We start from the raw sequence: 27,119 nt of genomic DNA, 5'->3' as shown, positions 1-27,119 counted from the left end.
GGAGGGGACAGAGGTCTTTCATAGTGTTTGTCTCTGCCTGAGTCTTATAACTAGGGTCTCTGTGACATTGACAGGACTTCCTGGGAAAATCGGATCCGTTCTTGGAGTTTTTCCGTCAGGGTGATGGGAAATGGCACCTGGCATACAGATCAGAGGTGTGAGCCCCCTGGGATTGGGTGTGATGGAGCAGGAGAGAATCTCCTGGGGTTTGTGACTACCAAGATTTGGAGCACAGGGAGGAGCCTGCTTATGGCTAGGGAAGGATGGCAGCTCCCCACATGCCAACTCAGCGCTCACTGGAAGCTTTGTACTCCACCCTCAGGTCATCAAGAACAACCTGAATCCTACTTGGAAACGGTTCTCTGTTCCCCTTCAACATTTCTGTGGGGGAGATGCCAGTACACCCATCCAGGTGAGGAGCTTGCCTTCTGAATGGACTGAGCAGGGGCAGAGTCTAGGGAGGGATGTATTCTCACCTGCCACCCGCCTCCTGGTCTTTACATACACACACGCCTTCCCTCCTAGGTGCGATGCTCCGATTATGACAGTGATGGTTCACATGACCTCATTGGTACCTTCCACACCAGCTTGGCTCAGCTGCAGGCAGCCCCAGTGAGTGCTGGCTCAGGGATATTGAGGTGGACTTAGGGACTGCAGCCTCAGGAATAGAGGGAATGCACGGCAGCTCCCATCCTGGCTGAGGCTCTGGAAGTTTTCTACTCTAATTTTTCTTTCCTTACCAGGCTGAGTTTGAATGCATTCATCCTGAGAAACAGCAGAAAAAGAAAAGTTACAAGAACTCTGGAACTATCTGTGTCAAGATGTGTCAGGTGAGACAGTAGCCCATGTGACCCAGCCTTTGACTCCTAAGGTTCATGACCCCAATCCCTTCACTCCAGCTATAACCCTGGTTTCAACTACAGGTAGAAACAGAACATTCATTCCTGGACTATGTGATGGGAGGCTGTCAAATCAACTTCACTGTAAGTTGCTTCATCAGGGGCAAGAAGACAGATCTGGGGCTCGAAGATGGCCTTCAACTCTGCTCCTCCCCTCCCCGCAGGTGGGCGTGGACTTCACAGGCTCCAACGGAGACCCTTCCTCACCTGATTCTCTGCACTACCTGAGCCCAACAGGGGTCAATGAGTACCTTACAGCACTGTGGAGCGTGGGCAGTGTGGTTCAGGACTATGACTCGTAAGCAGCTTTGTCTTACTCCTCGCCGCTCCCTGCAGACGCTCTTAGCTCTGGGCTTGTGGTCCTCTCACTGCCTCTTCCCCCCTTTGCTGTCTTCTCACAGGGACAAGCTGTTCCCAGCATTTGGATTTGGGGCCCAGGTACCCCCTGACTGGCAGGTGAGTGTTTGCTCCCCTCCACTGCTCCTGTTTTTGGTTTCATGGTCCTGATCAGGGGGGATGTGGTAAACTTGCTACTTGGCACCCAGCTTTATGTGGAATTGCAGGGAGTCATCCGTACAGGCATGTATACAACAGATGCTCAGGACTGAATACCTCCTAAATAACACTTTGTACATATCCTAGTGCCCTTTTTCTTAGCACACAAGTGGTCATGGGGAAAGAACCTCATTACCTCAGTTCTATTCTTGCCCTCAGGTTTCCCATGAATTTGCTTTGAACTTCAACCCCAGTAACCCCTTTTGTGCAGGTAAGCCCCCCATCCTCCAGCATAAGGTGTATCTGTCCAATCTCTGCCAAGTTCGTGTGGGCAAGGGAGAATGAGGGTGGGGAGACAGACACCTGACTCCATTGTCTAGAGTAGTGGATTTTACAACTAGGCCTCTGGAGTCAAATCTTCATCCTGCCACTTGATAATCATGTGACTTGGGGCCAGTTGCTTAGCTTCTGTGTGCTTTGGCTTCATAGTAAGAAATATTATAGGATATTGAATATTTTAAGAAGATGCATATAAAGCTTGAAGCAGTAATCCTGGTACATCATAAGTGCTCTCTAAACTATGGTAGCTGTTATATTATCATTATTATCTTTGCCTAGAGGCTCACAGGTACTTCCTTGGGCATCAGTAGAAGCATTGGTGCCTCCTTGCAGCTCTATTCAGGGTACTTTTTGCCCCAGGTTCTTTTGTCTAGAGAGGACCAAACCCCATGTTTCCCTAGCCACCCGCATGTAAACAAGCTGAAGTTGAAAACTTGACTTGATCTAATCTGATTTTTATTAAGATTACAGGTCAGTTAATATGTAGAATGTCCTTCAGTTTGGGTTTACCTATTTCCTCATAGTTAGATTCAAGTTACGCATTTTTGGCGGGAATACTACAGAAGCCACGCTGTATGTTCCGGAGGCACATGTTGATTTCTCCTCTTACCAGTCTTATTAACTTTGATCATTTGGTTGAGGCGGAATCTACCAGGTTTCTCTTCTGTACAAGTACAGTTTTTTTCTTTATATGTAATTTTAAACATTTTTAATTGAAGGATAGTTTATGTACAATGTTGTATTAGTTCCTAATGTACAGCAGAATGATTCAGTTTATATATGTAAACATATTCTTTTCCATTATCATTTATTACAGGATATTGAATATAGTTCCCTGTGTTATAAAGGAGGACCTTGTTGTTTATTTTATATATAGTAATTTGTATCTGCTGATCTCAGACTCCTAATTTACCACTCCACTACGCTCTTTCCTCTTTGTTAACCATAAATTTGTTTTCTTTGTCTGTTTCTGTTTTGTATACAGGCTCATATGTATCGTATTTTAATTCTAAATACCACACATCCTATGGCATTTGTCTTTCTGGATTACTTAGTGTGCTAATCGCTAGGTCCATCCATGTTGCTGCAAATGGCAATATCTCATTCCTTTATACACACACACACACACACACATATTTAACTAATTTTTATTCATTTTTAGTTTAAAAAATATTCTCTTTTTTGGTCGTGCCATGCAGCATGTGGGAACTTAGTTTCTATGGATCATACCCAGGCACCCTGCAGTGGAAGTATGGATTCCTAACCGCTGGACCACCAGGGAATTCCCTTTGTTTTTTTAAAGAAACAGTTAAGACACATTATCTTTCTCAAAATTATTTGAATCTATTTTTTATTTTAGTATTTTTTAATTGAAGTATAGTTGATTTATAATGTGTTAATTTCTGCTGTATACCAAAGTGATTCAGTTATACATATATATATATTCTTTTTTAATACTCTTTTCCATTATGGTTTATCATAAGATATTTAATATAGTAATCAGTGCTATTATATAGTAGGACTTGTTTATCCATTCTGTATATAAAAGCTTAATCTGCTAACCCCAACCTCCCACTCGCATCCCTCCCCCCTCCCGCTTGGCAACCACTAGTGTATCTCTCTGTGGTTCTGTTTCTGTTTCATAGACAGCTTTATTCATATACCACAGCTTTCTTCATCTGTTGATGGACATCTAGGATGCTTCCATGTCTTGGCAACTGTAAATAATGCTGCTATGAACATTGGGGTGTATGTATCTTTTTGAATTAGTGTTTTCTTCAAATATATGCCCAGGAGTGGGATTGCTGGATCACTTGGCAACTATATTTTTAGGTTTTTAAGGAGCCTCCATACTGTTTCCCTAGTGGCCGCACCAATTTTACATTCCCACTAATAGTGTAGAATTCCCTTTCTTCCACATCTTTCCAGCATTTGTTACTTGTAAATTTTTTAATGATGGCCCTTCTGACTGGTGTGAGGGGATACCTTACTGTAATTTTGATTTGCAGCTCTTCACTTGTGGGGGGCCATGCCACACAGCATGCAGAATCCTAGTTCCTTACCAGGGATCAAACATGTGCCCCCTGCAGTGGAAGCAGAGTCCTAACCACTGGACCGTCAGGAAATTCCCCGCATTTCTCTAATAATTACCAATGTTGAGCATCTTTTCATGTGACTACTGGCCATCTGTATCTTCTTTGAAGATTTGTCTATTTAGGTCTTTTGCCCACTTTTTGATTGGATTATTTGGGTTTTGTTGTATGAGCTATTTGTATATTTTGGAATTTAAGCCCTTGTTGATCACATCATTTCCAAACATTTTTTCACAGTCTGTAGTTTGTCTTCTTGTTTATAGTTTCCTTTGCTGTACTGAAGCTTGTAAGTTTGATTAAGTCCCATTTGTTTAGTTTTGCTTTTATTCCTATTTCCTTGAGAAATGTTTTGCCTATATTCCTTTTTAGTTTTATGGTGTCATGTTTTATATTTAAGTCTTCAGGCCATTTAGAGTTTATTTTTACATATGGTATGAGGGAGTGTTCTAACTTCATTCGTTTACTTGTGGCAGTTGAGCTTTTCCAGCACCACTTGGTGAAGATACTGTCTTTTATCCGTTGTATGTTTTTGCCTCCTTTGTTAATTGACTGTGGGTGAGTGGGCCTGTTTGTTTTTTTTTTTTAAACTAATAATCATCATCCTTTGGGAGGATGCTTTAAGACTATATAAATATCCAATCACTCATCAATTTTTACCTTTTGGCATCCATTGATGATCCTTGCCTTAATCAATTATCTCTGATTGTCAAATGATTCTATAATTTCTTCTACATTAAGAGCTTTTCCTTGTCTATTATATCTCTGTGGATTCTTATTTTATAAAATGGGTTATAATTCATTAGGTGCATTATAATTTGATGCTCAACTCTCCTGCATTTGTTCAGGGGATTCCCCCAATCTGGATTTTAATTCAAGCTGTGGTTCAGGGCACGTGCCCTTCCCTCTCTTTGGCCCTAATTTTTTCATCTGTAGGGTAAGGTTAAGAACCTTGGGTTACAGGGGCGAGTGAATGAAATGCACCCAAGTTCCCAAATCTCCATGGCCAGGATAAAGTGTCGTCAGGGCTGGCAGAACCCCAAGAGGCCCAGTGTCTTATGGTATTTTTTGCCTTGCTTCTCTAGGCATCCAGGGCATTGTGGATGCCTACCGCCAGGCCCTGCCCCAAGTTCGGCTCTATGGTCCCACCAACTTTGCACCCATCATCAACCATGTGGCTAGGTTTGCAGCCCAGGCTGCAAATCAGAGGAATGCTTCGGTGAGGGTTATGGGATGTAGTGGGCGAGGAAGGGGAGGGGGGGTGCTCCCTTGAGGACTATTTAACAAGAGACTTCTTGTCAGTGTGGGAATGTGTAGCTGGGATGTTTAGAGGGTCTGCCTCAATATATGAATGGACTTGCTTTTAGCAATACTTCGTGCTGTTGCTGCTGACTGATGGTGCTGTGACAGATGTGGAGGCCACACGTGAGGCTGTGGTTCGTGCTTCCTACCTGCCCATGTCAGTGATCATAGTGGGTGTGGGTTGTGCTGACTTCGAGGCCATGGAGCAGCTGGACGCTGATGGTGGACCCCTGCACACACGCTCCGGGGAGGCAGCCGCTCGTGACATAGTGCAGTTTGTGCCCTACCGGCGTTTCCAGAATGTGAGTAGGGGCAAGCTTGGGGACAGAACAGAGCTGGGAGTTCAGCCTTCCACCTCTCCCTGATGTGTATGGGGATACTTATCCCTTCACCTGAGCCTGGGGCAGGATTAGGTGTTGGATTCTGTATCCTTTCTTGGGTGTGAAATGTAGACCTTGTACAAATGAAGCCGTTATGGCCCATCACTGAACTTGCCCCTCTTCTCCTGGCAGGCCCCTCGAGAGGCACTGGCGCAGACTGTACTTGCAGAAGTACCCACGCAACTGGTCTCCTACTTCAGGGCCCAAGGTTGGGCCCCATTCAAGCCACCTCCACCTGCAGCCAAGGGCCCTGCACAGGCCCCCCAGGCTTAGATTCCCTTGAAGGGGTCGACCATGGCCATTTCTCAGTCCCATGTTAAGGTCCCCAGCCCTGAACACACATTCCCTCGTGCTTGTACTTAGGTTTTATACTTTTATACTTAATCCTGCTGTTGCTGCCCTCGATCTCACCTGCTTGCCCCTGGAATCCCTCATTCAATAAAGATGAAGACCACTCCTTTGCTACTACTCTGTGTTTTAGGTGGGAATCTGCTATTAGCCATGGTTAGTTCTCCTCTCTGAACTTACTTGTTGACTTTAGGGGTTGTTGGAGTGAAGGAGTCCTCTGACATAATAGCCCCCACTCAAAGAAATTGGGTATTCCCTGCCAGATATTAGAGACACTGACTCTGTTTTGGAAAATGCAAAGACTGAGTATAAGCCAAACACCTAGCCTAACCTGCGTCAGAAAAGACTGAGTATAAGCCAAACACCTAGCCCAACCTGCGTCAGAGCAGAGCTGAGCTGGGAACACAGACAAGGTGGAAAGTGTTAGGGGAGGGGATCAAGGGCTATGCCTGACTCCTTGGAAGGTGGAGCAGTGGTGGTTCTAGTTCTAAAAATAGGCTACAAGCCTCACTTTTTTTATTAGCTATTCTTTTTCTTACTAGAAAATTAATATGTATATTCATTATAGGGAAAAATACCACCCAAACTCCCGTGTCCCATTAAAATATTTGGTGCATATTTTTTAATACTTTATACGTATTTACAGTGATGCATGTTTTTTTACAGAATTGGGACCATACTGTATGTACTATTTTTGTATGCCTTAACTGTGTTTTAAATGTATGCTAGTTAGTACAAAATTATTTCACATGTATGAGATAGATAATGGGCAGGGTGTTATTTCCTACGTCTGACAAATTTTTTTCTCTAAATTACTACACTGTTTGCACTTTGTTTTATTGTATTTTGGGTATTTTACCCATTAGAACTTATTACTGACTTCATTCTTTTTAATGCCTATAGATTACTCTGTGTATGAGTGTATTATAGCTTACTTGCTGCTGCTGCTGCTGCTAAGTCGCTTCAGTCGTGTCCGACTCTGTGCAACCCTATAGACAGCAGCCCACCAGGCTCCCCCCTCCCTGGGACTCTCCAGGCAAGAATACTGGAGTGGGTTGCCATTTCCTTCTCGAATGCGTGAAAGTGAAGTCGCTCAGTCGTGTCCAACTCTTAGCAACCCCATGGACTGCAGCCTACCAGGCTCCTCCATCCATGGGATTTTCCAGGCAAGAGTACTGGAGTGATAGCTTACTTAGCCAATCCCTAATTTATCAAGATTCGGGTCCCTTCTGGTTTTCTTCCATTACAACAAACAGTGCTGTAAGGAATATCCTAATACATTTATCTGTGCGTTTATATAGTAATATTTCTGAAAATTTTATTCCTACAAGTGAAAATGTTCAATCAAAAGATATGAATACGTAATATTTTAATAGATACTGTAAATTGCATTTCATAACAGTTTTTTACCCATTTCATTAATATGACAGGCAAAAAAACCCCTCAGTTTTAGTTGAATTTATTGAATTACAAAGGCTGGGTATCATTTTATATGTTTACTTTTCAATTGTATCTCTTATGAATAGCTTTATTGTTATAGTTATTCAGCAAACCTTTATCTCTTATACATGTCAAAAATATTTCCTCCCAGGCTATTATCTTTTCAGTTATAGTGTCTTTTGGTCTATGTAACTCTTTTGATATGGAAATTTAAAAATTTTATGTATGTCAGCCTAGCTTGCTTTTGTGTATGTATGTTTGTGTATGTAACCTAGCTTGGTTTTTAAAAAATTATCCATGTATTATTACTTACTTTTCATGACATTAAACAGTCTCTTATATTACCATTTCTATTGGCTACATATTATTTTTATAGTGTACTTTATCTTCTTAGATACTATTTCCATTTTTTCCTTTATAAACAATAGTGTGTTCGACATCCTTAAAGTAGTAACTTAGATTATATCTGTGTATCCTTTGGACCCATTCTTAGAAATGGAATTGCTGTGATTAAAAAGTATAAAAAAGTTAAGACTTTTCAGCACCTATTGTGAAAATGCCCCCTCCAGAAAAGTTGTATTAGTTCATTAGTTAGAAAACTTGAGACTTTTAAGAGTACTCAATAGATTCTTTTCCCTCTGTCTTCAAATTACAAAAGTAATAATCCCCAAACTTAAAGGGATACATGTTCCATCCTCACACATACTCTTGCATTCCACTTCCTAGAGGTACAGCACTGTTGATAGTCTGTAGATTCTTCCAAAACATGAACACACGGGAAAGGATCCTAACAGTCAAGATGTTGCATGTGTTTCTTTGACACTTCTTCCCCTTTTCGAGCCCTCTGCCCGGGTAGAACTCATTAATCCTTTGATGTGCGTCTCCTCCATCTTTTTCCCTCCAATTCTACTTTTGACCCTTGGAATGAAGAGTTCTTGGATCAATAAATGAATGGTCCCATTTTCTGGAGCGTCTTCTGTTCCCTGTCAGGCTCCTGGAGGGCAGGGACTGGTCAACACTCTACCACCTGTACTGTTTTAGCATAGTTGAACACTCAAGTTTTAGTGAAAACAGCCTGAGTAGGGGCAATCAGGCCTGCATCATTTCTGACTCAAATGCCCCCTACAGGTTCTCAAGTCTCCCTAGGATTTTACCTGAAAAAAGGGAAGGTTCTGCCTCCACCTGCACCTAGCAAGAGTTGGGGTGAGAAGTGAGGGGCACAGCACAGCTTCATGCCGACTGGTGGCTCTGCAAGAAGGCAACCTCCAGAGAAAGGTCGGAGAAGGCCATGGCACCCCACTCTTGCCTGGAAAATCCCATGGATGGCAAAGCCTGGTAGGCTGCAGTCCACGGGGTAGCTAAGAGTCAGACGTGACTGAGCGACTTCACTTTCACTTTTCACTTTCATGCATTGGAGAAGGAAATGGCAGCCCACTCCAGTGTTCTTGCCTAGAGAATCCCAGGGACGGGGGAGCCTGGTGGGCTTCTGTCTATGGGGTTGCACAGAGTCGGACACGACTGAAGCGACTTAGCAGCAGCAGCAGCAGAGAAAGGTAGGCTCAGGGTCCCACTGTGGCTCAGGTCTTCACTAGCTGTGTGACCTTGCAACTTTCCTGATCTGAGCGGTTTCTCCCTCTGTGGTTGTGAAGATTAGTTAGACAAGGCATGTAACATCCAGAGTACTATCTTAGGTGCATGGTAAACACTCCACACACACTAACTACTGCTGCTGCTGTACTGATCTGGGCTTCTCCAAGAAGGCACTTTGATAGACGCCCCCCACCACATTTATGTACCAAAGGCAACTAGAGTGCCAGCCTCCCTGCCCACAACAGACCTCCCAGCACTGATCAGCTTCTTTCAGCAGACTTCCACTCTACTCCAACAATCAGCATGTTTAATGGGCGCCCCCTGTGGCACTGTCCCCTGCCCCCTCTGAGGTTCGAATACCATGGGCTCGGACTCGATACAAGCATGTGAAACGAGGGTGGCCCCAGTTGCTTAGAATCTGGATCTTCACCTTGGGAAAGGCAGCTGGGGGGTCATTCTGGAGAGAAAAATGGATGATGCCAGTGTCTGCTCTCCCAAGGGGCTGCCTTCCTCCCCTATCTTCCCTTACTGTCCCATTCTCTTAGACCCTTCACCTCCCAGAGACCAACATACCTGTAGGTGGAAAGTCTGAATCTCAGATTTCTCCACGTCAAAGGTAAATTTCCCCAAGAAGACCTCAGTCTCGCCGTCAACTTGGAGGCCCTGATAAGTGAAGAATGAGTGGAGGAACAGAGACAGGTGGAAGTGGAGGTGTTGAGAACCTACTTTGTGTTCAGTAGTTGTATGCACACTCTCATTTATTTTTCAGTGTTAGGATGATAGAGTGTGGAATCTGGGCTCAAAGAAATCAAGTTGCAAATTTAAGCCTGACCACTTGTTAGCTGTGTGACCTTGGGCAAGTTACCTCCCCTATCTGAGAATTACTTTTTCTCATCTATGAAGGGGGGAGATAGCACTTCATAGGTTGTGTGGATGCAAGGATATATAATCCATGTAAAGTACTCAAAACAGATTAAGGACTCAATAAACCATAACCGATATTTGAGTATGGTATGGTTATTTAAGACCTATGGCAACCCTGAGAGGCAAGTGGTAGTATCTCCATTTATGGATGAGCAAGCAAAGACTCAGTAGCCCCAGTTTTCATGCCTGCCTTGTGCTCTGTAGGAAAATCCCCCACCTCCTTGGCCTCAGCCCCACTTACATAGACTGCAAAGTCACGGGGGGCGCTGTTAGCTCCCCGGGTGTGTGCCACAGTGGGCGGTGGATGCTGCAGAGTGATGTCGCTCAGCTGCACACGACCCGGCAACCGGATCACCACCTGGCCCTGGTCGCCTTCAAAAGCCCAGCAATTTCCAGGGAACACGTCTGGCTGCAGTGGGGGTGGATAGATCTTCAGAACCACAGGACTGAGCAACTGTGGCCCTTCCCCACCCTCCCGGGCATTTGTTCTGGTAGGCCCCTCCATCAGTTTGACCCTATCAAGGGCCCACCCAGGACTCCAGTCCCTAGCAGTGCCAGAAAGTGTTAGTTGCTCAGTCGTGTCCGACTCTTTGTGACCCCATGGAGTAGCCCGCCAGGCTCCTCTGTCCATGGAACTCTCCAGGCAAGAAAACTGGAATGGGTAGCCATTCCCTTCTCCATGGGATCTTCCTGACGCAGGGATCGAACCCAGCATTGCAGGCAGATTCCTCACCGTCTGAGCCACCAGGAAGCACTGCCAGGTCTCTCCAGTATTATGTTGTCCTCCACCTCACCCAGAGTCTCACCCCAGGCAAGCCAGGCCCGCCTCCGCCTCCGGGGGGCCAAATTATGCCCAGCAGGGTCTCCCTGGTGCCACGCCCTCAGCTAAGTCAGGTCCAACCCCAGGAAGCTGTGGGATCCTTTCTCCAGAATCCGCCCCTGGTTCCTTTTTGGGATCTGCGTTCCAGGCCCACCTCCAGGATAACCGTGGGCGGTCGAGCGTAGTTCCAGAAGCTGAAGCGATTCCAGAAGTAGGCAGTGTTCGCATCCTCATAGTCCTGGGATGTCTTCTCTAGGTCGATGGAGGCTCCTAGAGCAGGAAGAAGCAACTAGTCAGGGGCTCTCAGGCCAGACCCACAGCAAAGGCAGTGTCCGTCTGAGGTCGGTCTGTCTGGGCCGATCTTGTGCATAGTTCTGTCTGCGTCTCTGAGTCTCAGTCCCTCCCTGGGTCTTACCGACAGAACTCAGCGCATAGTCGGGTTTCCGCACAAAGTCCTCACTCAGCCTCTGGAATACGAGTTGGGCCACTCTCTGAAAAGAGAGAGGGCGGAGCCTGGAGGGGCGGGCTTGCGGGCAGGTTTTATACTGGGGCGGAGTTCTCCGGGGCTCTGGTTCGGGCCTTAACACTCAGGAGGGCCTTAAGACTCAGGGCGGAGGGAGCATGGTTCCCAGCTGCCGAGCTCCTGGACCGGGTTCTGAGGGCAGGCTGCGTCTGCGGGACTCACCTCGCTGTTGGTGGCGCGAACGCTGGACATCTCCTTGTGGAGTTTAACCAGTTCAGCCTGGAGCTGCTGCAGCTGCTGCCCCTGGGAGCGCACGCGCTCGTGGTATTCGCTGCAGGCAGAAGGTTGGCACGCTGCAGTTGGCTCCCTGTCCCCCTGGCCACTTTCCGTAGGATCTCCCCACCCCCAACAGAAGCACCTTTGAGGCCCCCAATTCCCCACCCCAGTGCCCTCTTTCACCTTAGAGTCAGCATCTCCTTAGGTTCCTATTGGAGGGAGGGACAAAAAACAGCAATGCTTAGCTCCCACCTCAGAGTGGGAGTGGCCAGATACAAAAGGCCTTCTCTCTGAGGACTGCCTACCCCTTTTTCCTGATCTTCCAGCATCTCTCCAAGACAGACCCTCAAGCACCTCTGCGCACAATCCCCCAGAAATCTCCTGTTTATAGCCAGCCTTTCCTTAGGGTGATAGCCTCCGGCACTGTCCCCCTCCCCAGTGGCCCAGAGGACTCCCCACAACCTCCAGGTTTGTAGCCTGCCAACCATCCAAACCCAGGACAGTTTCCCCGACTCACATTTTCCAAAGGAGGGGCGAGGTATAAGAGTCCCCACCAGAGTGCTGGAGAAAGAAGGAGTGGTCTCAGGGGAAGGGAAGGGAGGAGGTTTCTCAGTCGAAAAGGGGACAGTGGGGGCAAAGAGGCTTGAAGGAGCTCAATCTGAGGAGGGAAGGCTCTGAAGGGGAGTGTGAAGAACTGTGAGCCTCTGAAGGGACTGAGTGGGCTGAAGGAAAGTGTACCAGGTTTGGCTTCAAAGCTTCCAGGGCTGGGGCCCCGGGAACTGATCACCCTCTCACCTGCCAGAAAGAGGCTCAGCAGTGACACAGCCGTGAGCAGGAAGCGGATGGAACAGACCTCCCTGAGGAACCGAAGGGAGGCTGAGGCTGGGAGACCCCAGAGAATCCCCAGCCCCCACCCCAGGGTCCTAGACCCAGCTCCTGTGAACACAGGTATGAATCGGCTCAAGCCTCAGCTGGGTCTGGCCCTGCTCCCCACCCCCTCCAAAGAGCAGCCCCTGGGGCTCCCCCTTCCCTCCCTCTGACCTGTACACACTGACCAGCACGTCTCCTACCAGGGATAACAACACGCTCAGCACCTGGAAGAGTAGGCCTGAGAAGAAGAAAGGGGGCTCAGGGAAGGAACTAGGCTTAGGGAGGGAAAGAGATGGTGGGGGAGGAGCTCACAGAGTGGTGTTGGAGGTTCAGAAAAACCTAGGAAGTGGACTCAGGAAGAGAGGGGTGGGCTAGGAGACTTAGGTGGGGAGAAGGAAAATGGATTCTCATTCTTGGAGAAGGTGGGTCGGGCTCTGGGAACGGGCTAGACAATCAGACATGGGCCGGGGGCTCAGAACTGAAAACAGGGCTTCAGAGGTGAGAAATGGAGTTCGGAGAAGGGAGCCAGAGGGGTCAGAGGGGATCTGGGCTGGCTTGACCCGTACTCAGGAAGCTCTTGGACACTTGCGGGGAAGGCATCTCCTGCCTCAGATCCAGAGTCGGGAGAAGGTCGAGCTGCTCCTCAGAGACTGCGGGAGAGCCAGCCGGTTCTGTGGGAGCCCAAGGGCTCCATTGGGGCCTTGTGCACCGCAGGCCCACTGTTTCCTCAGGACCTGGCTGCAGGTTCTCTTAGCCCAGAAGCAGGGCAGCCTCACAGGTTTTGGTCGCACAGAATCCACAACGCTGGGGTCCTGCAGCACTCTGAGGCCACCCCCACCCCCCACCCCCACCCCCCACCACCCCGGGAAGCTCAGTCTAGTCGTTGTCCAACCCGCAAACAGTGGTGCCGCCCCCACCTTTAGGTCTTGATGCGGCCCTATTTGCCTGGTAGCCGCTGAAGCTAACAACCGAGGCCACGCCTCCTAGGCGGTGCCCAATCACAAGCTTTTCCACGCCCCTTCCCAGGACCATCCACCTCACCAAGACCCTCTTATTCATTGCCTACTCTTTTTTGCCCCCTTCAGGCCCCGCCCCCTAGGTGGTGCCCAGATAGTTTTATCCCATTTCCGCGCCAAACCCCACCCTCTAGGTCCCAGCCCTTCCCTCCGCTCACCCGGGTTCGACCCCGCCCGCACCCGAGGCCCCGCCCCTCACGGTTGCCGCGCCACAGGCGGTCTGCCCATTGTGGCTCCGAGGCGCCGGCTTCTGCCGAGAGCTTCCAGCCCATGTGGTTCCTCCGGGCACTCCAGCGCTCAAGGCGGGCTCACCGCAGCTCGAGCCCCGGGCTCGTCTGCCCTCGGGCTCCCCGGGCCCCGGCCCAGCTGACCGGTGCCCGCAGCTGTCCCCCGAGGTGACGCTCACAGAGCTGTTGCTGTTGTCGCTGTAGAAGTTGGGCGTGTGCTTGTGCTGGGACGCGGCTGAACCCGGGCGGGGGCTTCGCCGCATCCTGACCCGGGGCTGTGGCCTTCCGACGCCAAAGGCACCGTCGTGGCCTCCAAGGCCCTCAGCCCTCCAGCTGGTGCGCGCCGCCCGGACCCCTCAACCCTGCGTGCAGCCGGTGGGCCCCGTGGCCTGCCGCAACCCTCTCCTTTGTAACTGGGCCTGGCTGCTGACTTCATAGAGGAGACCACCGTCTCCGAGGAACGCCCTGGCCGGCGTCACAGAGCCAGTCGTGACGTCCCTGGGAGCCTTGGCAGTCTCCCTTATTCTTTCCCAAGTTAAAGCAAGCAATGACATTACAGCATTTTCCAAAACACCCTGTCTAAAACTACTGCTTAACATGAAAGAGTTTCTGTCCCCCTTCCTGCTTTGTTTTTCCCCTTAGCACTCAGGTGTTTTATTTCGTTCTTCATTACGTGTCACTCCCAGTAGAGCAGTAAGTTTATGAAGGCAGAGATTTTTGTTGTGTTCACTACTGTATCTTTCAGCACCGCGATAGATAGTTTCTATCTAGCATGTAGTGTCGATCAGTCGCTCAGTGGTGTCTGACTCTTTGTGACCCCATGAAATGTAGCATGTGGTAGGTACTCATGTGTCTATGAAGGAACAGATGTTAAGAAGGGGCAAGGGCTCACCCCCATGTGGCACTTCTCAATACAGTCTTTTTAGTCTCTTTTGCTCTAAAAACACTTCAGGCTCCTCCTTCTCTCATCCTAGTCATCAGGCCAGAGAACTCTGACCTCAGGGATCTGTGATCTCTTCTGGACCCATATTCACCAGGGGTCTTTGGGGAATTCAGTACCCCTCAATCACCATATCTTTTTGTTCTTTTATACAATTGATACCTTCAAACTGTGATGCTGAAGACTCCTGACAGTCCCTAGGACAGCAAGGAGATCAAACCAGTCAATCTTAAGGGAAATCAACCCTAAATACTTGTTGGAAAAACTGACGCTGAAGCTGAAGTATTTTGGTCATCTGATTCGAACAGCCGTCTCATTGGAAAAGTCCCTGATGCTGGGAAAGATTGAGGGCAGAAGGAGAAGAGGGCGTCAGAGGATGAGATGGCTGGATGGCATCACCAATGCAATGGACAAGAACTTGGCAAACTTCGGGAGATGGTGAGGGACATGGAGGTCTGGCGTGCTGCAGTCCATGGGGTTGCAAAGAGTCAGACACGACTGGGTGACTAAACAACAACAACAATCTCCATACAGACACTCAGACCATCTGAGTCACCTAGAACAGAAAGGAATCACACTTAGTCACAGTCAAGAGACCAGATGTTCCCAAATTCCTGCTGTGCAGCAGAATAGTACCAGAGTGGCTTCTGAAAATTTAGGTCCCAGCCACACCTTAAGATACTACGTTAGCATTTCTAGAGTGGGAGCAAGAATGTGCATTTTTAACAAGCACGTATGATCCTGACCACACTTTGAAAAGCAGTGCAGTTCATCCCGTGCATATTACACAGTGGGCAACCAGGCCCAGAGAGGAGAAAGGATTTTCTGGAAACCACACAATAAGTGACAGCAGTTGGAATTCCAAAACCTTGCCCTGGAGTTTAGTATTCTTTCCACCACATCCTATTTTTGTTGGAATGTTAGGACGTGGATGTAGGAGTTCTTAAAGGGTCGAGGCCCAGGGAACCTGCCACGGTGTGTTTCAACCCAAAGAGGAGCCACCTGTGTTAGCTTCCAGAGGCATCAATAACTCACTTGAGGGACTTCCATGGTGGCCCAGTGGTTAAGAATCCACCTTCCAATGCAGGGGAGATGGGTTCAATCCCTGGTTAGGGAACTAAGATCCCACATGCTGTGGGGCAACTAAACCTACACTCTGCAACTACAGAGCCCGCTCACCCCAACTAGAGAGAAGCCCACAAACTGCAGTGAAAGATCTGGTGTGCTGCAACTAAGACCCCATCCAGCCAAAAAATAATAATAAAATAAATTTAAAAAAAGAAAAAAAAAAAACAAAGCAAAAATACCTTGCTTGACTAGATGCCACAGAGCTCAAGGGAGGGAGGGAAGACAAGACCAAAGCAGTGACACCTAATAATTCTGGACCCCTTTCCACCCTCCTTTGGGTCCCAGTGTCTCTATCTGTCAAATGGGGAGATGAAGCCCTCAATGTCTGAGAGCTTTGAGGTGTAACCTTGTTTAAGAATAGACTCACCCATGCCTCTTGTCTGGTATTGTATAGGCCCAAAAACTCATTTGAGCATGTTACACCTGGGGAATAGGCAGAATGAGACTCTCTCTCAGTACAGTTATCCCTTGCTTTTTACAAAAGACCTATTTTAGTACTGGTTTTTGCTGACCAAAAGAAACCCGAAGATTTTCACTCTCACAAAAAAGGCAAAAAGCAAAGATAGCATTCCCAGTGAGCTGTTACAAAGGCATCTTGCACCCAGAGCTGCAAGACTGGCACCGCAAGCTCCTTCCCCAAGAACTACAAACTCAGCATAAAGCCTCCATAGCCTTGAACTGTCTGTGAGCGTCTGTGCTTCATTCAGATTTATTTTAAACATCCAATAGCAAGATGTATCGTAGGGCGACTGCTTTTCACTTTCTGCCACTTTGCCTTAGGACAGCAGGGGAAATCTGTGCTGAGATGGAGCAGCCGAAGCACAGGAAGTGACCACCTCTGGTTCAAGGAACCAGCAAGACCCAGCTCCTCTGACTGCCTCCTCTTATCTGCTGCTGCCGCCTGATACATTCCTTGTACTCTGGCCATACTGAACAAATCATAGGTCCTGGAACATGCCCGGCATTCCTTCCCACTTCCTACATGCCCTTCTCTGCTGAACTGCTGTCCTCAAAGCCCAATTTAAGCAGTCGCTCCTCAAGGAAGCCCCTTTGGCCTCCCTCCCCTGAGTAGTGTAGCCCTGACCCTCTCCCGCTCTGATGGGGATCTAGGCTTTGTTTGGTGTTGGAGTCCGTGAAGCGATTTGGAAGAAATGCCTGAATCACCTCTGTGGTGGCACCTCCTCCCCGCCTCCGCCAAGAGTGACACAGCATGTGTTCTGTATACAGGCAGTGTCACCGATGGCCCTGAGATGCACTCAACACAGAGTTACCGTCACTCATGGGTTCAGACTGTGAGACACAGTCATTCCTTCATTCATTCAAAGTACTTCACATCTGTTTCAGGATTAATAACCTAACCTAGGAGGACTATGTCCAGAAAAATGCACACATGCTCAAAATTTTAGACAATTTCAAGTGTTTGCACACTCCCTGGAGACCATCTATGGTCCCACCAGTAAACCCAAAGATATTGGTTAAGAAATGTTCTGGGACTTCCCTGGCGGTCCAGTGGTTAATCTGCCTTGCAATGCAGGGGACATGTGCTCTATCCCTGGTTGGGGAAGATCCCACATGCTGTGGAGCAACTAAGCCCATGTGCCACAACTACTTTGCTGCGTACAGCAGCAAAGACCCATGACAGCCAAAAAATAAAAATAAATAGCTAAATAAATCTTAAAAAAAAGAAGAAGCGTTTTGAATACCTGCTATATGCAAGCTAGGGACACACGTTCAGTCATTAATTCAAAAAATATGTTGAGTGCCTACATGCTAATGTTGGGGGCTAGGGGATTTACTTTTCTTTTTTTTTTAATGTTTTAATTTGTTTGACTGAGAGGTGAACAGGGAACAACATGAGGCCCCATGTCCTTGAGTCCTCACAGGCTAGCAGAGGCCAGACTGGGTCCAGCCCTCTCCCCTTGCCTCCATCCCCACCTGGTCGCATCTGCCCCTGCCAATAAGGATGCAGGACAGAGGCTGAAGCTGGGGAAGGCAAAGAGGCCTAAATTGACCACAGGGACCTTACTTACCCCTATCTTTCTGTTCTTTCACTCCCTCCCTACTGACCCCCAGGCCTGCTGATTTTGTGTTTGACTAAAGGGCAGGGATTGCTGAACCTGCTGGGTGAGTCCAGTGAGTCAAAGGCGATTCAGGTGGGCAGGAGGGCAGGCGGGGAGAGGCATTGCCCTGGGACAATGGCTCTGACTGTGTGTGTGCGCGGCGACTAACAGGGCTGCCAGGCACCCACGACCGACAAGTCAGGCTCAGCTTTCGAGGTGAGGTCTGCAGGGATGCTCTGAGAATTTTTAGATACGGGAAGCTCTGGCCCCTCCTATCCGCAGGTCCCCCACTTCATCTCTGGGCATCTCTACAGTTTGTCTCCTTTGTCCTTGAGCCCAATGTCTCCATCTCTCTGCCTCCCTCCCTCCGTATCTTCTATGGGTCTTTGAGGGTGAGTCCAGGGAGTTTGGACTCTGGGCCAAGAGTGGATGGAGAGATGATTTGTGTGTGTGTAGGGGGAGGAGGTGATAAATGACTAGATTCAATTCTGAGTAGGTTTTACCCAGAAAACGAGGAGAATTCACTGTGGTCGAGAAGCAGATATAGGTGAGGTGAGTGGGGTTGGGTTCTGGATGGGGAAAAGCTGGTCTGTACCCCATCTGAGTCCATCCTTGGGCTGGGAGGCTTATTCCTGAATTTGGAGAGGTGGTACAGTTTCAGGAGATGGGGTTGTCTAATGCTCTGGAGGTTAGACTCAGCATGGGACAAGTCAGGATCAAGACTGGGGAGATTAGTTCTTGATTGATAGTTAGCCCCAGATCAGCCCTAATTGGGGAGGACTGGTTCCTGGTTTAGGAGATCAGCCGTGGAGTTAGCTCTCAATTTGTTGGCTCCTATTTCAGGTTTGGGAATAGGCTATGGATTGGGGGTCAGTGTCAGCCCAGCATTGGGTGTTACAAGGTTCTTCCTATTCCCAGCTCTTCCGTTGGCCACACTATGGGGCTCCTCTGGCTGGGGAGTGTCTGTCTGTTCAGATGGTCAGTTGTAGCTGTGTGTTCAGCCCCAGGTGAGTAGGCCTGGGGAACCAAGGATGCAAACGGGGTAGAGGGGGCCTTGGGGCCATTCTCCTGGGTCATTCTTTTATTTCGTGCCGCACCCCCAGGTCTCTGGGGACACTTGTGATCTCCCTGCAGCAGCTACAGACTGCCGGGCATTTGGTGCTGCGGGAGGCCTTAGTGGACAAGAATCTGCGTGTGTCTCCAGTGAGTTCTGCCAGCCCCCCAGAGCCTGAGGGTCCCTCTAGAAGTGGGTTCCATTTCTCAGAGAGGAAAATTCAGACTGAGACAGGAGTGGTAACACGGCCCCCGAGTCAGGGTGTCTTGGATTACAGCTCTGGGGGCCAAGAATCAGGTTCAGCTCTGAGGGCCAGGGGTGTGGCAAGGGGAGAAGATAAGAAGTTCTCGCCCCATGACCCTGCACCAGGCGCAGTCCTTGTAGGGAGGCAAAGATGAGCCTGGATGGATTTTTCTGGTGTTTCATGGGGAGTCAGCGTAGCCTCATAGAAGTGAACTTGGGTTCAAATCTCAAGTCCTCCACTTCCCATCTGAGACCTTAGCCAAGTTATTCAGCTTCTCTAGGCAGTTTCCTCACTTACCTTATGTGGAGTCCTACAAAATGTCAAGCTTTGCACTCAGCCTGCCGTCATTTGTTATGCTCCGATTACAAGCAAGTGCAGTTCTAAGCAATGAGGATTGAGTGGTGAGCAAAGCCAGATAAGGACTTGCCCTCTTAGAACTCCATATCTACAGAGAGAGGCAAACATTAAACAAATATTCAGGGACTTCTCTGGTAGTCCCATGGCTAAGATTCCATGCTCCCAATGCAGGCGGCTGGAGTTTGATCCCTGGTCAGGGAACAAGATCCCACAAGCTGTAACGAAATGTTCAGATGCTGCAACTAAAGATCCTGTGAGCTGCAATGAAGACCTGGCACAGTAAAAAAAAAAAAAAAAAAGAGTTAAAAAAGAATATTCACAAAAATGAATGTAAAAATGCCTGTGAAGGATGTTATAAAATAGCAGATAGGGGGCTGGAAGAATGTATAACGGAGAGACGTGACCTATATAGGGTTCAGAAAAGGCTCCCTGAGGAAGTAGTGTTTGAGCTTAGAATTGAAAGATATGATAGGAGTTAAATACATGGGAGGAGAGACTGTTCCAGGCGGAAGAACCAGCATATTCAAAAGCCCAGCACCCTGAGATAGCGTAACTGGGGTGCAGGGCAAAGCAGATCCCCTAACAGATGCGGCTGGAAAGTTTGGCAGGGCCCAGACCATGCAGAGCTGTGAAGGCACGTTAGTGTATTTCCAAGAGCAATGAGATTATTTTGGAGTTGTGTTGGGCCCCTTCAAGAAGTTACTTGCGCTTGGTAAGTTCTTAATAGCTTATGAGTAGTCACTATTATTTGGGGCTTCCCTGGTGACTCAGATGCTAAAGAATCTGCCTGCAGTGTGGGAGACCTGGGTTTTGCCCCTAGGTCAGGAAGATCCTGGGAGAAGAGAATGGCTACCCACTCCAATATTCTTGCCTGGGAAATCCCATGGACAGAGGAGCGTGGCAAGCTACAGTCCATAAGTCCATGGGGTCACAAAGAGTCAGACACAACTGAGTGACTAACACTTTCACACTTTCACCCACTACTAGTAATGATCAGAGAGGAACCAAAGTCACCACAGATGAGGCCAGGAGGGTCTCTGTTTATAGATAGAGAAAAAGGCACTGTCTTTGGGGTTTTCCTAGCCTCAGGGTAGCCTCAGTAGCCTGAGGCCCACTGTGGATCTGGTTTTAGGTCCAGGTAGAACTTGACCTGAAGTACCAGCCTCCAGAGGTTGCAACTGGAGTCTGGGCACAAGAGGACTTTGGAGCACCCATTCGGGACAGGTAAACCTCCCACCCACCTAAGCAAGACCCAGGCAGGCCTCAGTAAAGGACAATGGTAACCAGTTGCCCTGTGGATCTGCTGGATGTGATGACTCTTGGACCCATGCTGCCCAGTTTGTAACTCTGTAGTCAGACCTGGCCCTCTCCTGTCATTCCTCTTTCTCCCAGCTCAGAGCTGATCATCCCCAACGTGGGCTTCCAGGAGCTGCAGTAAGTATGTGGGGATGACCTGGGTTACAGGGTCAGTCTTGGGATTGGGACCCAGTGATATGAGGTCAGTTCCTGGGTCTGGGATCAGTACTGGACCAATTCCAGTGTGAGAAGTCAGTCCTAGAATAAGGGGTCAATTCTGGAATTAGAGGGCTCTCAGGTTCAGAGTCAGAGATGGGTCCTAGAGTCAGGGACATCAGAGATGGGTGTCCAGAGATGGGTGAGAGGTCCCAGACACGTTCCTGGAGGGCCTTTCCTGTCAGACCTGGGGAGGCCCAGCTGGAGCGGCGGGCAGTGGCACTGGGCCGAAGGCTAGCTCGAGGAGCAGGTCAGCAGGACGATGAGGACGATGAGCTGGCGCTGGAGCTGGATGATGAGCCTGATGTGGAGCTTTCTGGCGTCGTGTTCAGCCCACTCTAAAGGTAACTTGTAGCCCTGCACACCTGCTCCCATAGCCTACCAGTGTGTCTGTCAACCTCACCTGCTCATACCTGCAGGCCCATGCCTGTCCACCCTCACAAACACAAGGTTCCAAGGGTATGGGTGGGGAGTGGATATCCTGGGGTCAAGGGTCATTCACTCTTCGGCATAGACACTGCCACATTCAGACAGTTACACTGACTCACACATGGCTTCTGGAACCCATGAAGGTGATGCCAGCTTGATGAGGGCAAGGAGTTTAACCTCTTTTGTTCTCTGCAGTGTTCCAGTGCCTAGAACAGAGTTGGTTCTAGGCGCCTGCATATAGCAGGCGCACCATCAGTCTTTGTTGAATGAACAAACGGTTTTAGGGCTCCAGAAATGAGTCGAATTCTGAGTGTAGAGTTGAGATGGCGGCCAGACAAGACTGGAAGGACTTAGAAACCAAAGTTTAGGGGGAGAAATCTCAGCACCAGCACCAAGCAAGAGTGTGTGTACAGAGGGGGAGGAAGTGAAGTGAGAGCTGACCCTAACCCCTCTCTGCAGCCGAGCTCGGGGCCTGGCCCGCGGGGATCCTTTCCAGGTGTCCAGGGCCCAGGACTTCCAGGTACGGCTCTCCCTCCAGGCCCAAACCCTTGGGGAGTACCATCAGCTCTCCACACACGTTCTTCCCTCAAACCATGGCAGGTTGGCTTCCTTTCCTCTTCCTTCCTCACCCTTCAGGTCGGGGTCACGGTGCTGGAGGCCCAGAAGCTGGTGGGAGTCAACATTAACCCTTATGTGGCCGTGCGCGTTGGAGAGCAACGCCGAAAGACCGCCACGCAGCGCGGCACCAATTGCCCCTTCTACAATGAGGTGGGCGCAACCAGGGAAGGAGGAGCCTGAGAGAGTGGGCGGGACCCAGGGGAAGAACTGTGAGCCGAGGGGACGTGGCCTGGGGCTGGGGAAATGAGCCTATTGGCTGGCCTGGGGCCAAGCGCTTGGTGCTGGAAAGGGTTCAAAGGGGTATGGTCACCGAATTGGGGTGGAGTGGGGAAGGGGGAAAGAGGGCGTTCTCTTTACAAGGGCTAGGGGCCAGAGGGTGTGAACCCTTCACGTATAACCTGCTGTCAATTCTCTTGCTTCCCCACTTTAACCCAGTACTTCTTGTTTGAATTTCACGAGACCCGGCTTCACCTCCAGAACTTGCTCCTGGAGATCACGGTGAGAGGGTTAGGGGTGAGAGGTTGCCGTCAGAAAAGGAGAGATGCCGAAGATCCAGTCTAAAGCCACCTTTCCCCAGGCTTTTCATTCGCAGACCCTTCCCTTTATGGCCACTCGGATCGGCACCTTCAGGATGGACCTGGGCATGATCTTCGAACAGCCAGGTACTGAACACCCCCTGCCCCTGCCCCTGTCATTGAGACTCCTCTGCGTGGACAAAGGAAGCAGACCCGCTGGCCACCGAGCCCAGAGTACTAACTTGTAAGACAGCTATCTCTTTCGACGTCTGACTGGCATGTACTCCTGCTCCTCCCTCCTGAGCCAGACTTGAACCCCGGCTATTGTCCAGCATTCTAATCCCAGTCTCCACAACCACCCTGCGCATCCCGCCGGGCCCCCTGACCCCTGGGCCCGCTCCTCTGTCCCCAGATGGCCACTTCTATCAGAAATGGGCCCCACTGCACGACCCCCGGGACACCCGCGCCGGGACCAAAGGCTTCGTCAAGGTCACTTTGTCCGTGAGGGCGCGCGGGGACCTGCCCCCTCCACTGCCACCCCCGGACCCTGGCCACAGTTCGAACATCGAGAAGTGAGCTGGGGTGGAGAGTGGGGAGGGAGAAGAGTAGGACCGGGCGAGGCTTCCTGGATGCGGAAAAGGCAAGGGGCCGAGCCTAGGGCTTCTGGGCCCCTCAGCGCCCGGCTCCCCTAGGAACCTGTTGCTGCCGCGTTGGGTGCCAGCGGAGAGGCCGTGGGCGCGCCTGCGAGTGCGCGTGTACCGCGCGGAGGGGCTTCCGGCGCTGCGCCCCGGGCTGCTGGGCAGCCTGGCCCATGCCCTGCTGGACCAGCGCGTCCCCGTGGACCCCTACGTGCGGGTGTCTTTCCTGGGGCAGCAGGTAAGTCCCTCTCGTCCCCATTCAGCGGAGGCCCAGGCCGGGATCCGCACAGACCGCTCGCCGCCTGTCTTCACCGCATGCTCAGGGCGAGACTTCGGTACGCAGTGAGACCACTGCGCCCAAGTGGAACAAGCAGCTGAGCTTCGTGGAGCTCTTCCCGCCGCTAACGCGCGGCCTTCGTCTGCAGCTACGGGACGACGCGCCCCTCGTCGATGCGGCCCTGGCCACGCACGTGCTGGACCTGACACAGATCTCGCATTCCGGCCGCGCAGGTAAGTGCATCCTGCCGACGCGTGCCGCGCCTCCTCCCTGGCCCTGTGTGCCCAGGGTCCCGCCCCCGACGGCAAACCCCATCCTCCCGACCCAACTCCGCTTAGAAAGTCTGGTCTATGCCAAGTGACTATATCGCTCCAAGCCGACCCCTCCCTTCACAGTCCCACTTGTTGCCCGCAGACTACAGACCCTACACTTGGTTTGGTTCTGTTGACAAGAATCCTAATTACAGCTGAATATCCAGTAATCCCTGCAGCCCAGTTCTTCTTACAGATTGACCTGCAGGAAAACAAGCCCTGACCACATTAACCGTTTACTCCGGACCCTTACCGGGTCACCCGTAGCTCCACCCCAATGCTGACTCCACCTCCAGGTCTTTGGCTCCGCCCCCAGGGCATCTTTCCTGTCGAACTGCTCCCAGGGCACTTCCCTGGTGGTCCAGTGGTTGGGAATCCTCCTGCCCATGCAGGGGACACGGGTTCAGTCCCTGGTCCGGGAAGATTCCGCATACCCGGGGCAACTAAGCCGGTGCACCACAACTACTGAAGCCCACGCCCTAGAGCCTGTGCTCTGAAGAGAAGCTACGCTAATGAGAAGCCAGAGCACCGCAATTAGAGAAAGGCTGTAGGCAGCAACAAAGATCCAGTGCAGCCAAAAGCAAACGACTAAATAATAGTTGTTTTTAAAAAATAGTTCTCCCAGGTCTTGGTCCTTAGCTCTTGGGCCCTAACTGTTCGAAGGCTTTCCTTCCAGAGGTCCAGAGGTTCAATCTGACACCCCTCTTCCTTAGCATAGACTAGTACCCACCTGCTCCACACTTCCCTCCAAAACACTGTTTTTGTCCCCTTCATTTCCCCACAGCGGGGTTTAACCCCACCTTCGGCCCGGCCTGGGTACCTCTCTATGGCTCACCCCCCAGTACGGGTCTCCGGGATGGTCTTCAGAATCTCAATGAAGGCGTTGGCCAAGGCATTTGTTTCCGAGGCCGACTGCTGGTGGCCGTGTCCATGGAAGTGTTGGAAGGGAGAGCTGAACCCTAGCCTCCCCAGGCCCCACAGGTGTCCAGGTTGTCTCGGCTCACAGGAAAGAAGAAGAAGAAAGCCAGGCGTGGCCAGATTCCTGCAGGGATACAGCCGCACCCGGATGCCAGCTCCAGTGTTGATGCACCTGAGATTCCTAGTGCCATGGAGGTGGAAGTGGAGGAATTGCTGCCGCTGCCAGAGGTGGGGCTGAAGTTTAGTAAGGGGGCCGGGTACACATTCTCAGTTCTGGAGTGTGTACCCGGCTCCCAGGCTTTAAACACTGGGGCAGGGGGGTGTCTCAACTTGGTGACCTGGGTGAAGACTGCACTGTGTGTACACATGTGCCCCTATGTATATTACACACAGGGAAAGAGGAGGGTGATGACTCAGAGATGAACCAGAGAGAACCAAGTCCCAGGTCCGAAGAACTGGGACAACAAGGGGCAGAGGGAGGCAGGATGCCAGCAGCGAATCTTCTAGGCCTTCATTGCATGTCCTTCTGTGGGCATTGTGACCAAGCATAGTCCAGGCTGCAAACTGGGAGGGTGGGGGCTGACTCCATCCTGACCCGCCTTTTCCAGAATGCCCTGGCGCCCTGTGAAGATTTCCTGCTCTTCACTGTGCTCTTCGAGGCCACCATGATCGACCCGGCCATGGCTGCCCAGCCCATCAGCTTTGAGATCTCCATCGGTGTGAGACCTAACCAAAGCCCTAAGGGCAGTGGGTTTGAGGGTAGTCACTCTTGTTCCAGACTTAGGCCACTGGAAGGAACAGTTGACCTTCAGTAAGGGGTGGGCTCTGACTTAACTACTGAGACAAAGATTGAGGGAGGGAACCCTCAGGCTGGTGCCCACTGACCCTTGTGGCTCCCGGCAGGTGATGCAGGTGGCAGAAAGGAGCAGTTGAGCCAAGGATCCAGGGTGGGGGAGGAAGCAGAGGACACAGAAGGGGAGAAACAGCTCCTGCTGGAGTCAGACATGGGAGTCGGGCCAGTGGAGGAGGAGGAGGAGCTGGGAACCCCAGCTCAGCGGCCTGAGCCCATGGATGGCAGTGGGTAAGTGCTCCCAGTGGCTGGAAGGAAGGCGTTGGGGGATTCCCAGCGGCCCAGGACTGCCCGTTACAGACTCTGCTCCTCTGCATGTGCCCAGGCCTTACTTCTGCTTGCCCCTACGTCACCACAAGCCTTGTGTGTGCGTGTGGAGCCGCTGGGAGAATCACTTGTGGCGCCTGCAGAGCAGTAACTGTGTGCGGAGAGTGGCCGAGAGGCTGGTGAGAGCAAGGCGGGTGCTCACAGGGCAAGGCCAGGATAGAGGGGGCATTCCGGACACCCTGACCTGTGAAGGGGGGGCAGATGGGTAAAGCAGCAGGGTTACCCAACACCTCATCAGGTGCAAGCTTCCGGGAGAGCTGAGAAGGCCAGAAACTGTGGGAGGGCTGGAATTCAGAACGTTGGACCCAGGAAGAACAAGAGTAGAGCTCCTGGGGCCTGGACTCACAGCCATGGAGCCAGCCCAGGGCTTGAGAAACTGAACCCAGAATTAGTTGGCGTCAAAGAAGGGTGGGGCCAAGAGGAAGTCATGAGTGGGCGGGGCCTTGGGATGAGGGTGTGGTCTAAAGGAGGTGGAGGCTGACCCTCTCCCTTTGGCACAGGACCAGGGGTTGCAGGAGGTTGAGACTCTGCAGCGCCGGCCAGGACCTGGGGCCTGCACACGGCTGAAGCAGGCACTGGAAGAGCTGGTGGTAGGCAGCAGGTGAGCAGAGAGCCTCCCCTTCCTTGCTGCAGACTCTAGGGTAAGGGAAACCCATGATAGCTGTCTGGACCCAAGGGCCCTGGATGCTGCAGTCTGATCAGCACTTTATAGGAGAGTGAGGAGATGATTGTGGAGGGAACTTGATGGAAATTATTGGATGTTAGGCCACTCCCCTTCAATAAACTCTTTCCTCCTCTCCTCTAATCTCCACACACCTTCCAGTTCCTCAGATGAGGAGCCACTGAAGATTTTGAAAAGAAAAGGGATGTACTCTAACCTATCCCTAAAAAGGATCAGTGGGGGAGGGATGATATGAGAGGAAGCAGAGGTAATAACTGAGGTGATGGTTGAATTGAATCTAGGATGGACACAGAGTGACGGGACTGGATTCAAAGGCAGTGTAGGTCTGTGAAAGTGACATCTCAAGACTCACTAATGAATAGTCTTAGGGGACTTGGGAAATGTGCAGAGAGGAGTTATGAATGACTCCTATGATTTTGACTTGAATAACTATGTAGATGGTGCCATTTACTGAGCTATGGAAAACGAGAGGAGAGAAGTTATGGTGGGAGGGGAGGGAATATCATAAGCTCATTTTAGGACTTGTTAACTCTGTGAAGAGGAACTAAAAAGCCTCTTGATGAAAGTGAAAGTGGAGAGTGAAAAAGTTGGCTTAAAGCTCAACATTCAGAAAACAAAGATCATGGCATCCAGTCCCATCACTTCATGGGAAATAGATGGGAAACAGTGGAAACAGTGTCAGACATTATTTTTGGGGCTCCAAAATCACTGCAGATGGTGACTGCAGTCATGAAATTAAAAGACACTTACTCCTTGGAAGGAAAGTTATGTCCAACCTAG

At 50.4% G+C, this 27,119-nt stretch overlaps 3 protein-coding genes across 4 annotated transcripts in view; 2 read left to right on the top strand and 1 right to left on the bottom strand.

Moving 5' to 3' along the window:
• The window catches only part of RBM12 (RNA binding motif protein 12), a 38,309-nt gene extending 30,486 nt beyond the window's left edge, over window positions 1-7,823 (top strand). The window contains exons 8-18 of the mRNA XM_010855017.1: window positions 75-155; window positions 323-412; window positions 526-612; window positions 744-830; window positions 924-983; window positions 1,064-1,197; window positions 1,301-1,355; window positions 1,614-1,665; window positions 4,909-5,042; window positions 5,191-5,427; window positions 5,638-7,823. Coding sequence (XP_010853319.1) covers window positions 75-155; window positions 323-412; window positions 526-612; window positions 744-830; window positions 924-983; window positions 1,064-1,197; window positions 1,301-1,355; window positions 1,614-1,665; window positions 4,909-5,042; window positions 5,191-5,427; window positions 5,638-5,778 — 1,158 coding nt within the window. The 3' untranslated portion in view covers window positions 5,779-7,823. The remainder of the gene's footprint in view (window positions 1-74; window positions 156-322; window positions 413-525; window positions 613-743; window positions 831-923; window positions 984-1,063; window positions 1,198-1,300; window positions 1,356-1,613; window positions 1,666-4,908; window positions 5,043-5,190; window positions 5,428-5,637) is intronic.
• A 976-nt stretch (window positions 7,824-8,799) lies between these two features.
• On the bottom strand, window positions 8,800-13,894 carry SPAG4 (sperm associated antigen 4). 2 transcript variants are annotated; one of them, XM_010854907.1, is made up of 12 exons: window positions 13,433-13,742; window positions 12,803-12,907; window positions 12,408-12,474; window positions 12,162-12,223; window positions 11,884-11,927; window positions 11,550-11,575; window positions 11,313-11,421; window positions 11,043-11,118; window positions 10,782-10,897; window positions 10,049-10,216; window positions 9,457-9,546; window positions 8,800-9,340 (listed from the first exon to the last, which is right to left on the bottom strand). In XM_010854907.1, the coding sequence occupies exons 1-12, from the start codon at window positions 13,740-13,742 to the stop codon at window positions 9,191-9,193; spliced, it is 1,323 nt and encodes a 440-aa protein (XP_010853209.1). In that variant the 3' UTR covers window positions 8,800-9,190. The 2 variants fall into 2 exon arrangements, with proteins under 2 accessions (XP_010853209.1, XP_010853211.1); XM_010854909.1 differs by having other exon boundaries at window positions 9,176-9,340; window positions 12,803-12,886; window positions 13,433-13,894.
• A 2,386-nt stretch (window positions 13,895-16,280) lies between these two features.
• LOC104999444 (fer-1-like protein 4) overlaps window positions 16,281-27,119 on the top strand; it is a 46,682-nt gene continuing 35,843 nt past the window's right edge. Inside the window, 20 exon segments of the mRNA XM_010855016.1 lie at window positions 16,281-16,287; window positions 17,701-17,823; window positions 18,104-18,159; window positions 18,526-18,614; window positions 18,711-18,810; window positions 20,395-20,486; window positions 20,655-20,696; window positions 20,960-21,118; window positions 21,663-21,723; window positions 21,840-21,971; window positions 22,257-22,319; window positions 22,399-22,483; window positions 22,749-22,908; window positions 23,029-23,212; window positions 23,298-23,484; window positions 24,347-24,708; window positions 25,089-25,197; window positions 25,384-25,561; window positions 25,656-25,776; window positions 26,158-26,258. Coding sequence (XP_010853318.1) covers window positions 16,281-16,287; window positions 17,701-17,823; window positions 18,104-18,159; window positions 18,526-18,614; window positions 18,711-18,810; window positions 20,395-20,486; window positions 20,655-20,696; window positions 20,960-21,118; window positions 21,663-21,723; window positions 21,840-21,971; window positions 22,257-22,319; window positions 22,399-22,483; window positions 22,749-22,908; window positions 23,029-23,212; window positions 23,298-23,484; window positions 24,347-24,708; window positions 25,089-25,197; window positions 25,384-25,561; window positions 25,656-25,776; window positions 26,158-26,258 — 2,411 coding nt within the window.

The sequence above is a fragment of the Bison bison genome, unplaced genomic scaffold, assembly GCF_000754665.1.
Source record: "Bison bison bison isolate TAMUID 2011002044 unplaced genomic scaffold, Bison_UMD1.0 scf7180017864352, whole genome shotgun sequence".
Lineage (NCBI taxonomy): Eukaryota > Metazoa > Chordata > Mammalia > Artiodactyla > Bovidae > Bison > Bison bison.
The sequence above is the reverse complement of the archived record's forward strand: the minus strand, read 5'-3'. Positions and strand labels throughout refer to the sequence as shown.

Bases quoted from the DNA above. Each gene is read 5' to 3' on its own strand.
- SPAG4 (XM_010854907.1), bottom strand. From the start codon at position 13,742: ATGCGGCGAAGCCCCCGCCCGGGTTCAGCCGCGTCCCAGCACAAGCAC. The intron at 10,898-11,042 runs GTAAGACCCAGG...TTCCTGCTCTAG, and splicing joins CTATGCGCTGAGTTCTGTCG to GAGCCTCCATCGACCTAGAG. The intron at 9,547-10,048 runs GTAAGTGGGGCT...TTCACTTATCAG, and splicing joins CCCGTGACTTTGCAGTCTAT to GGCCTCCAAGTTGACGGCGA.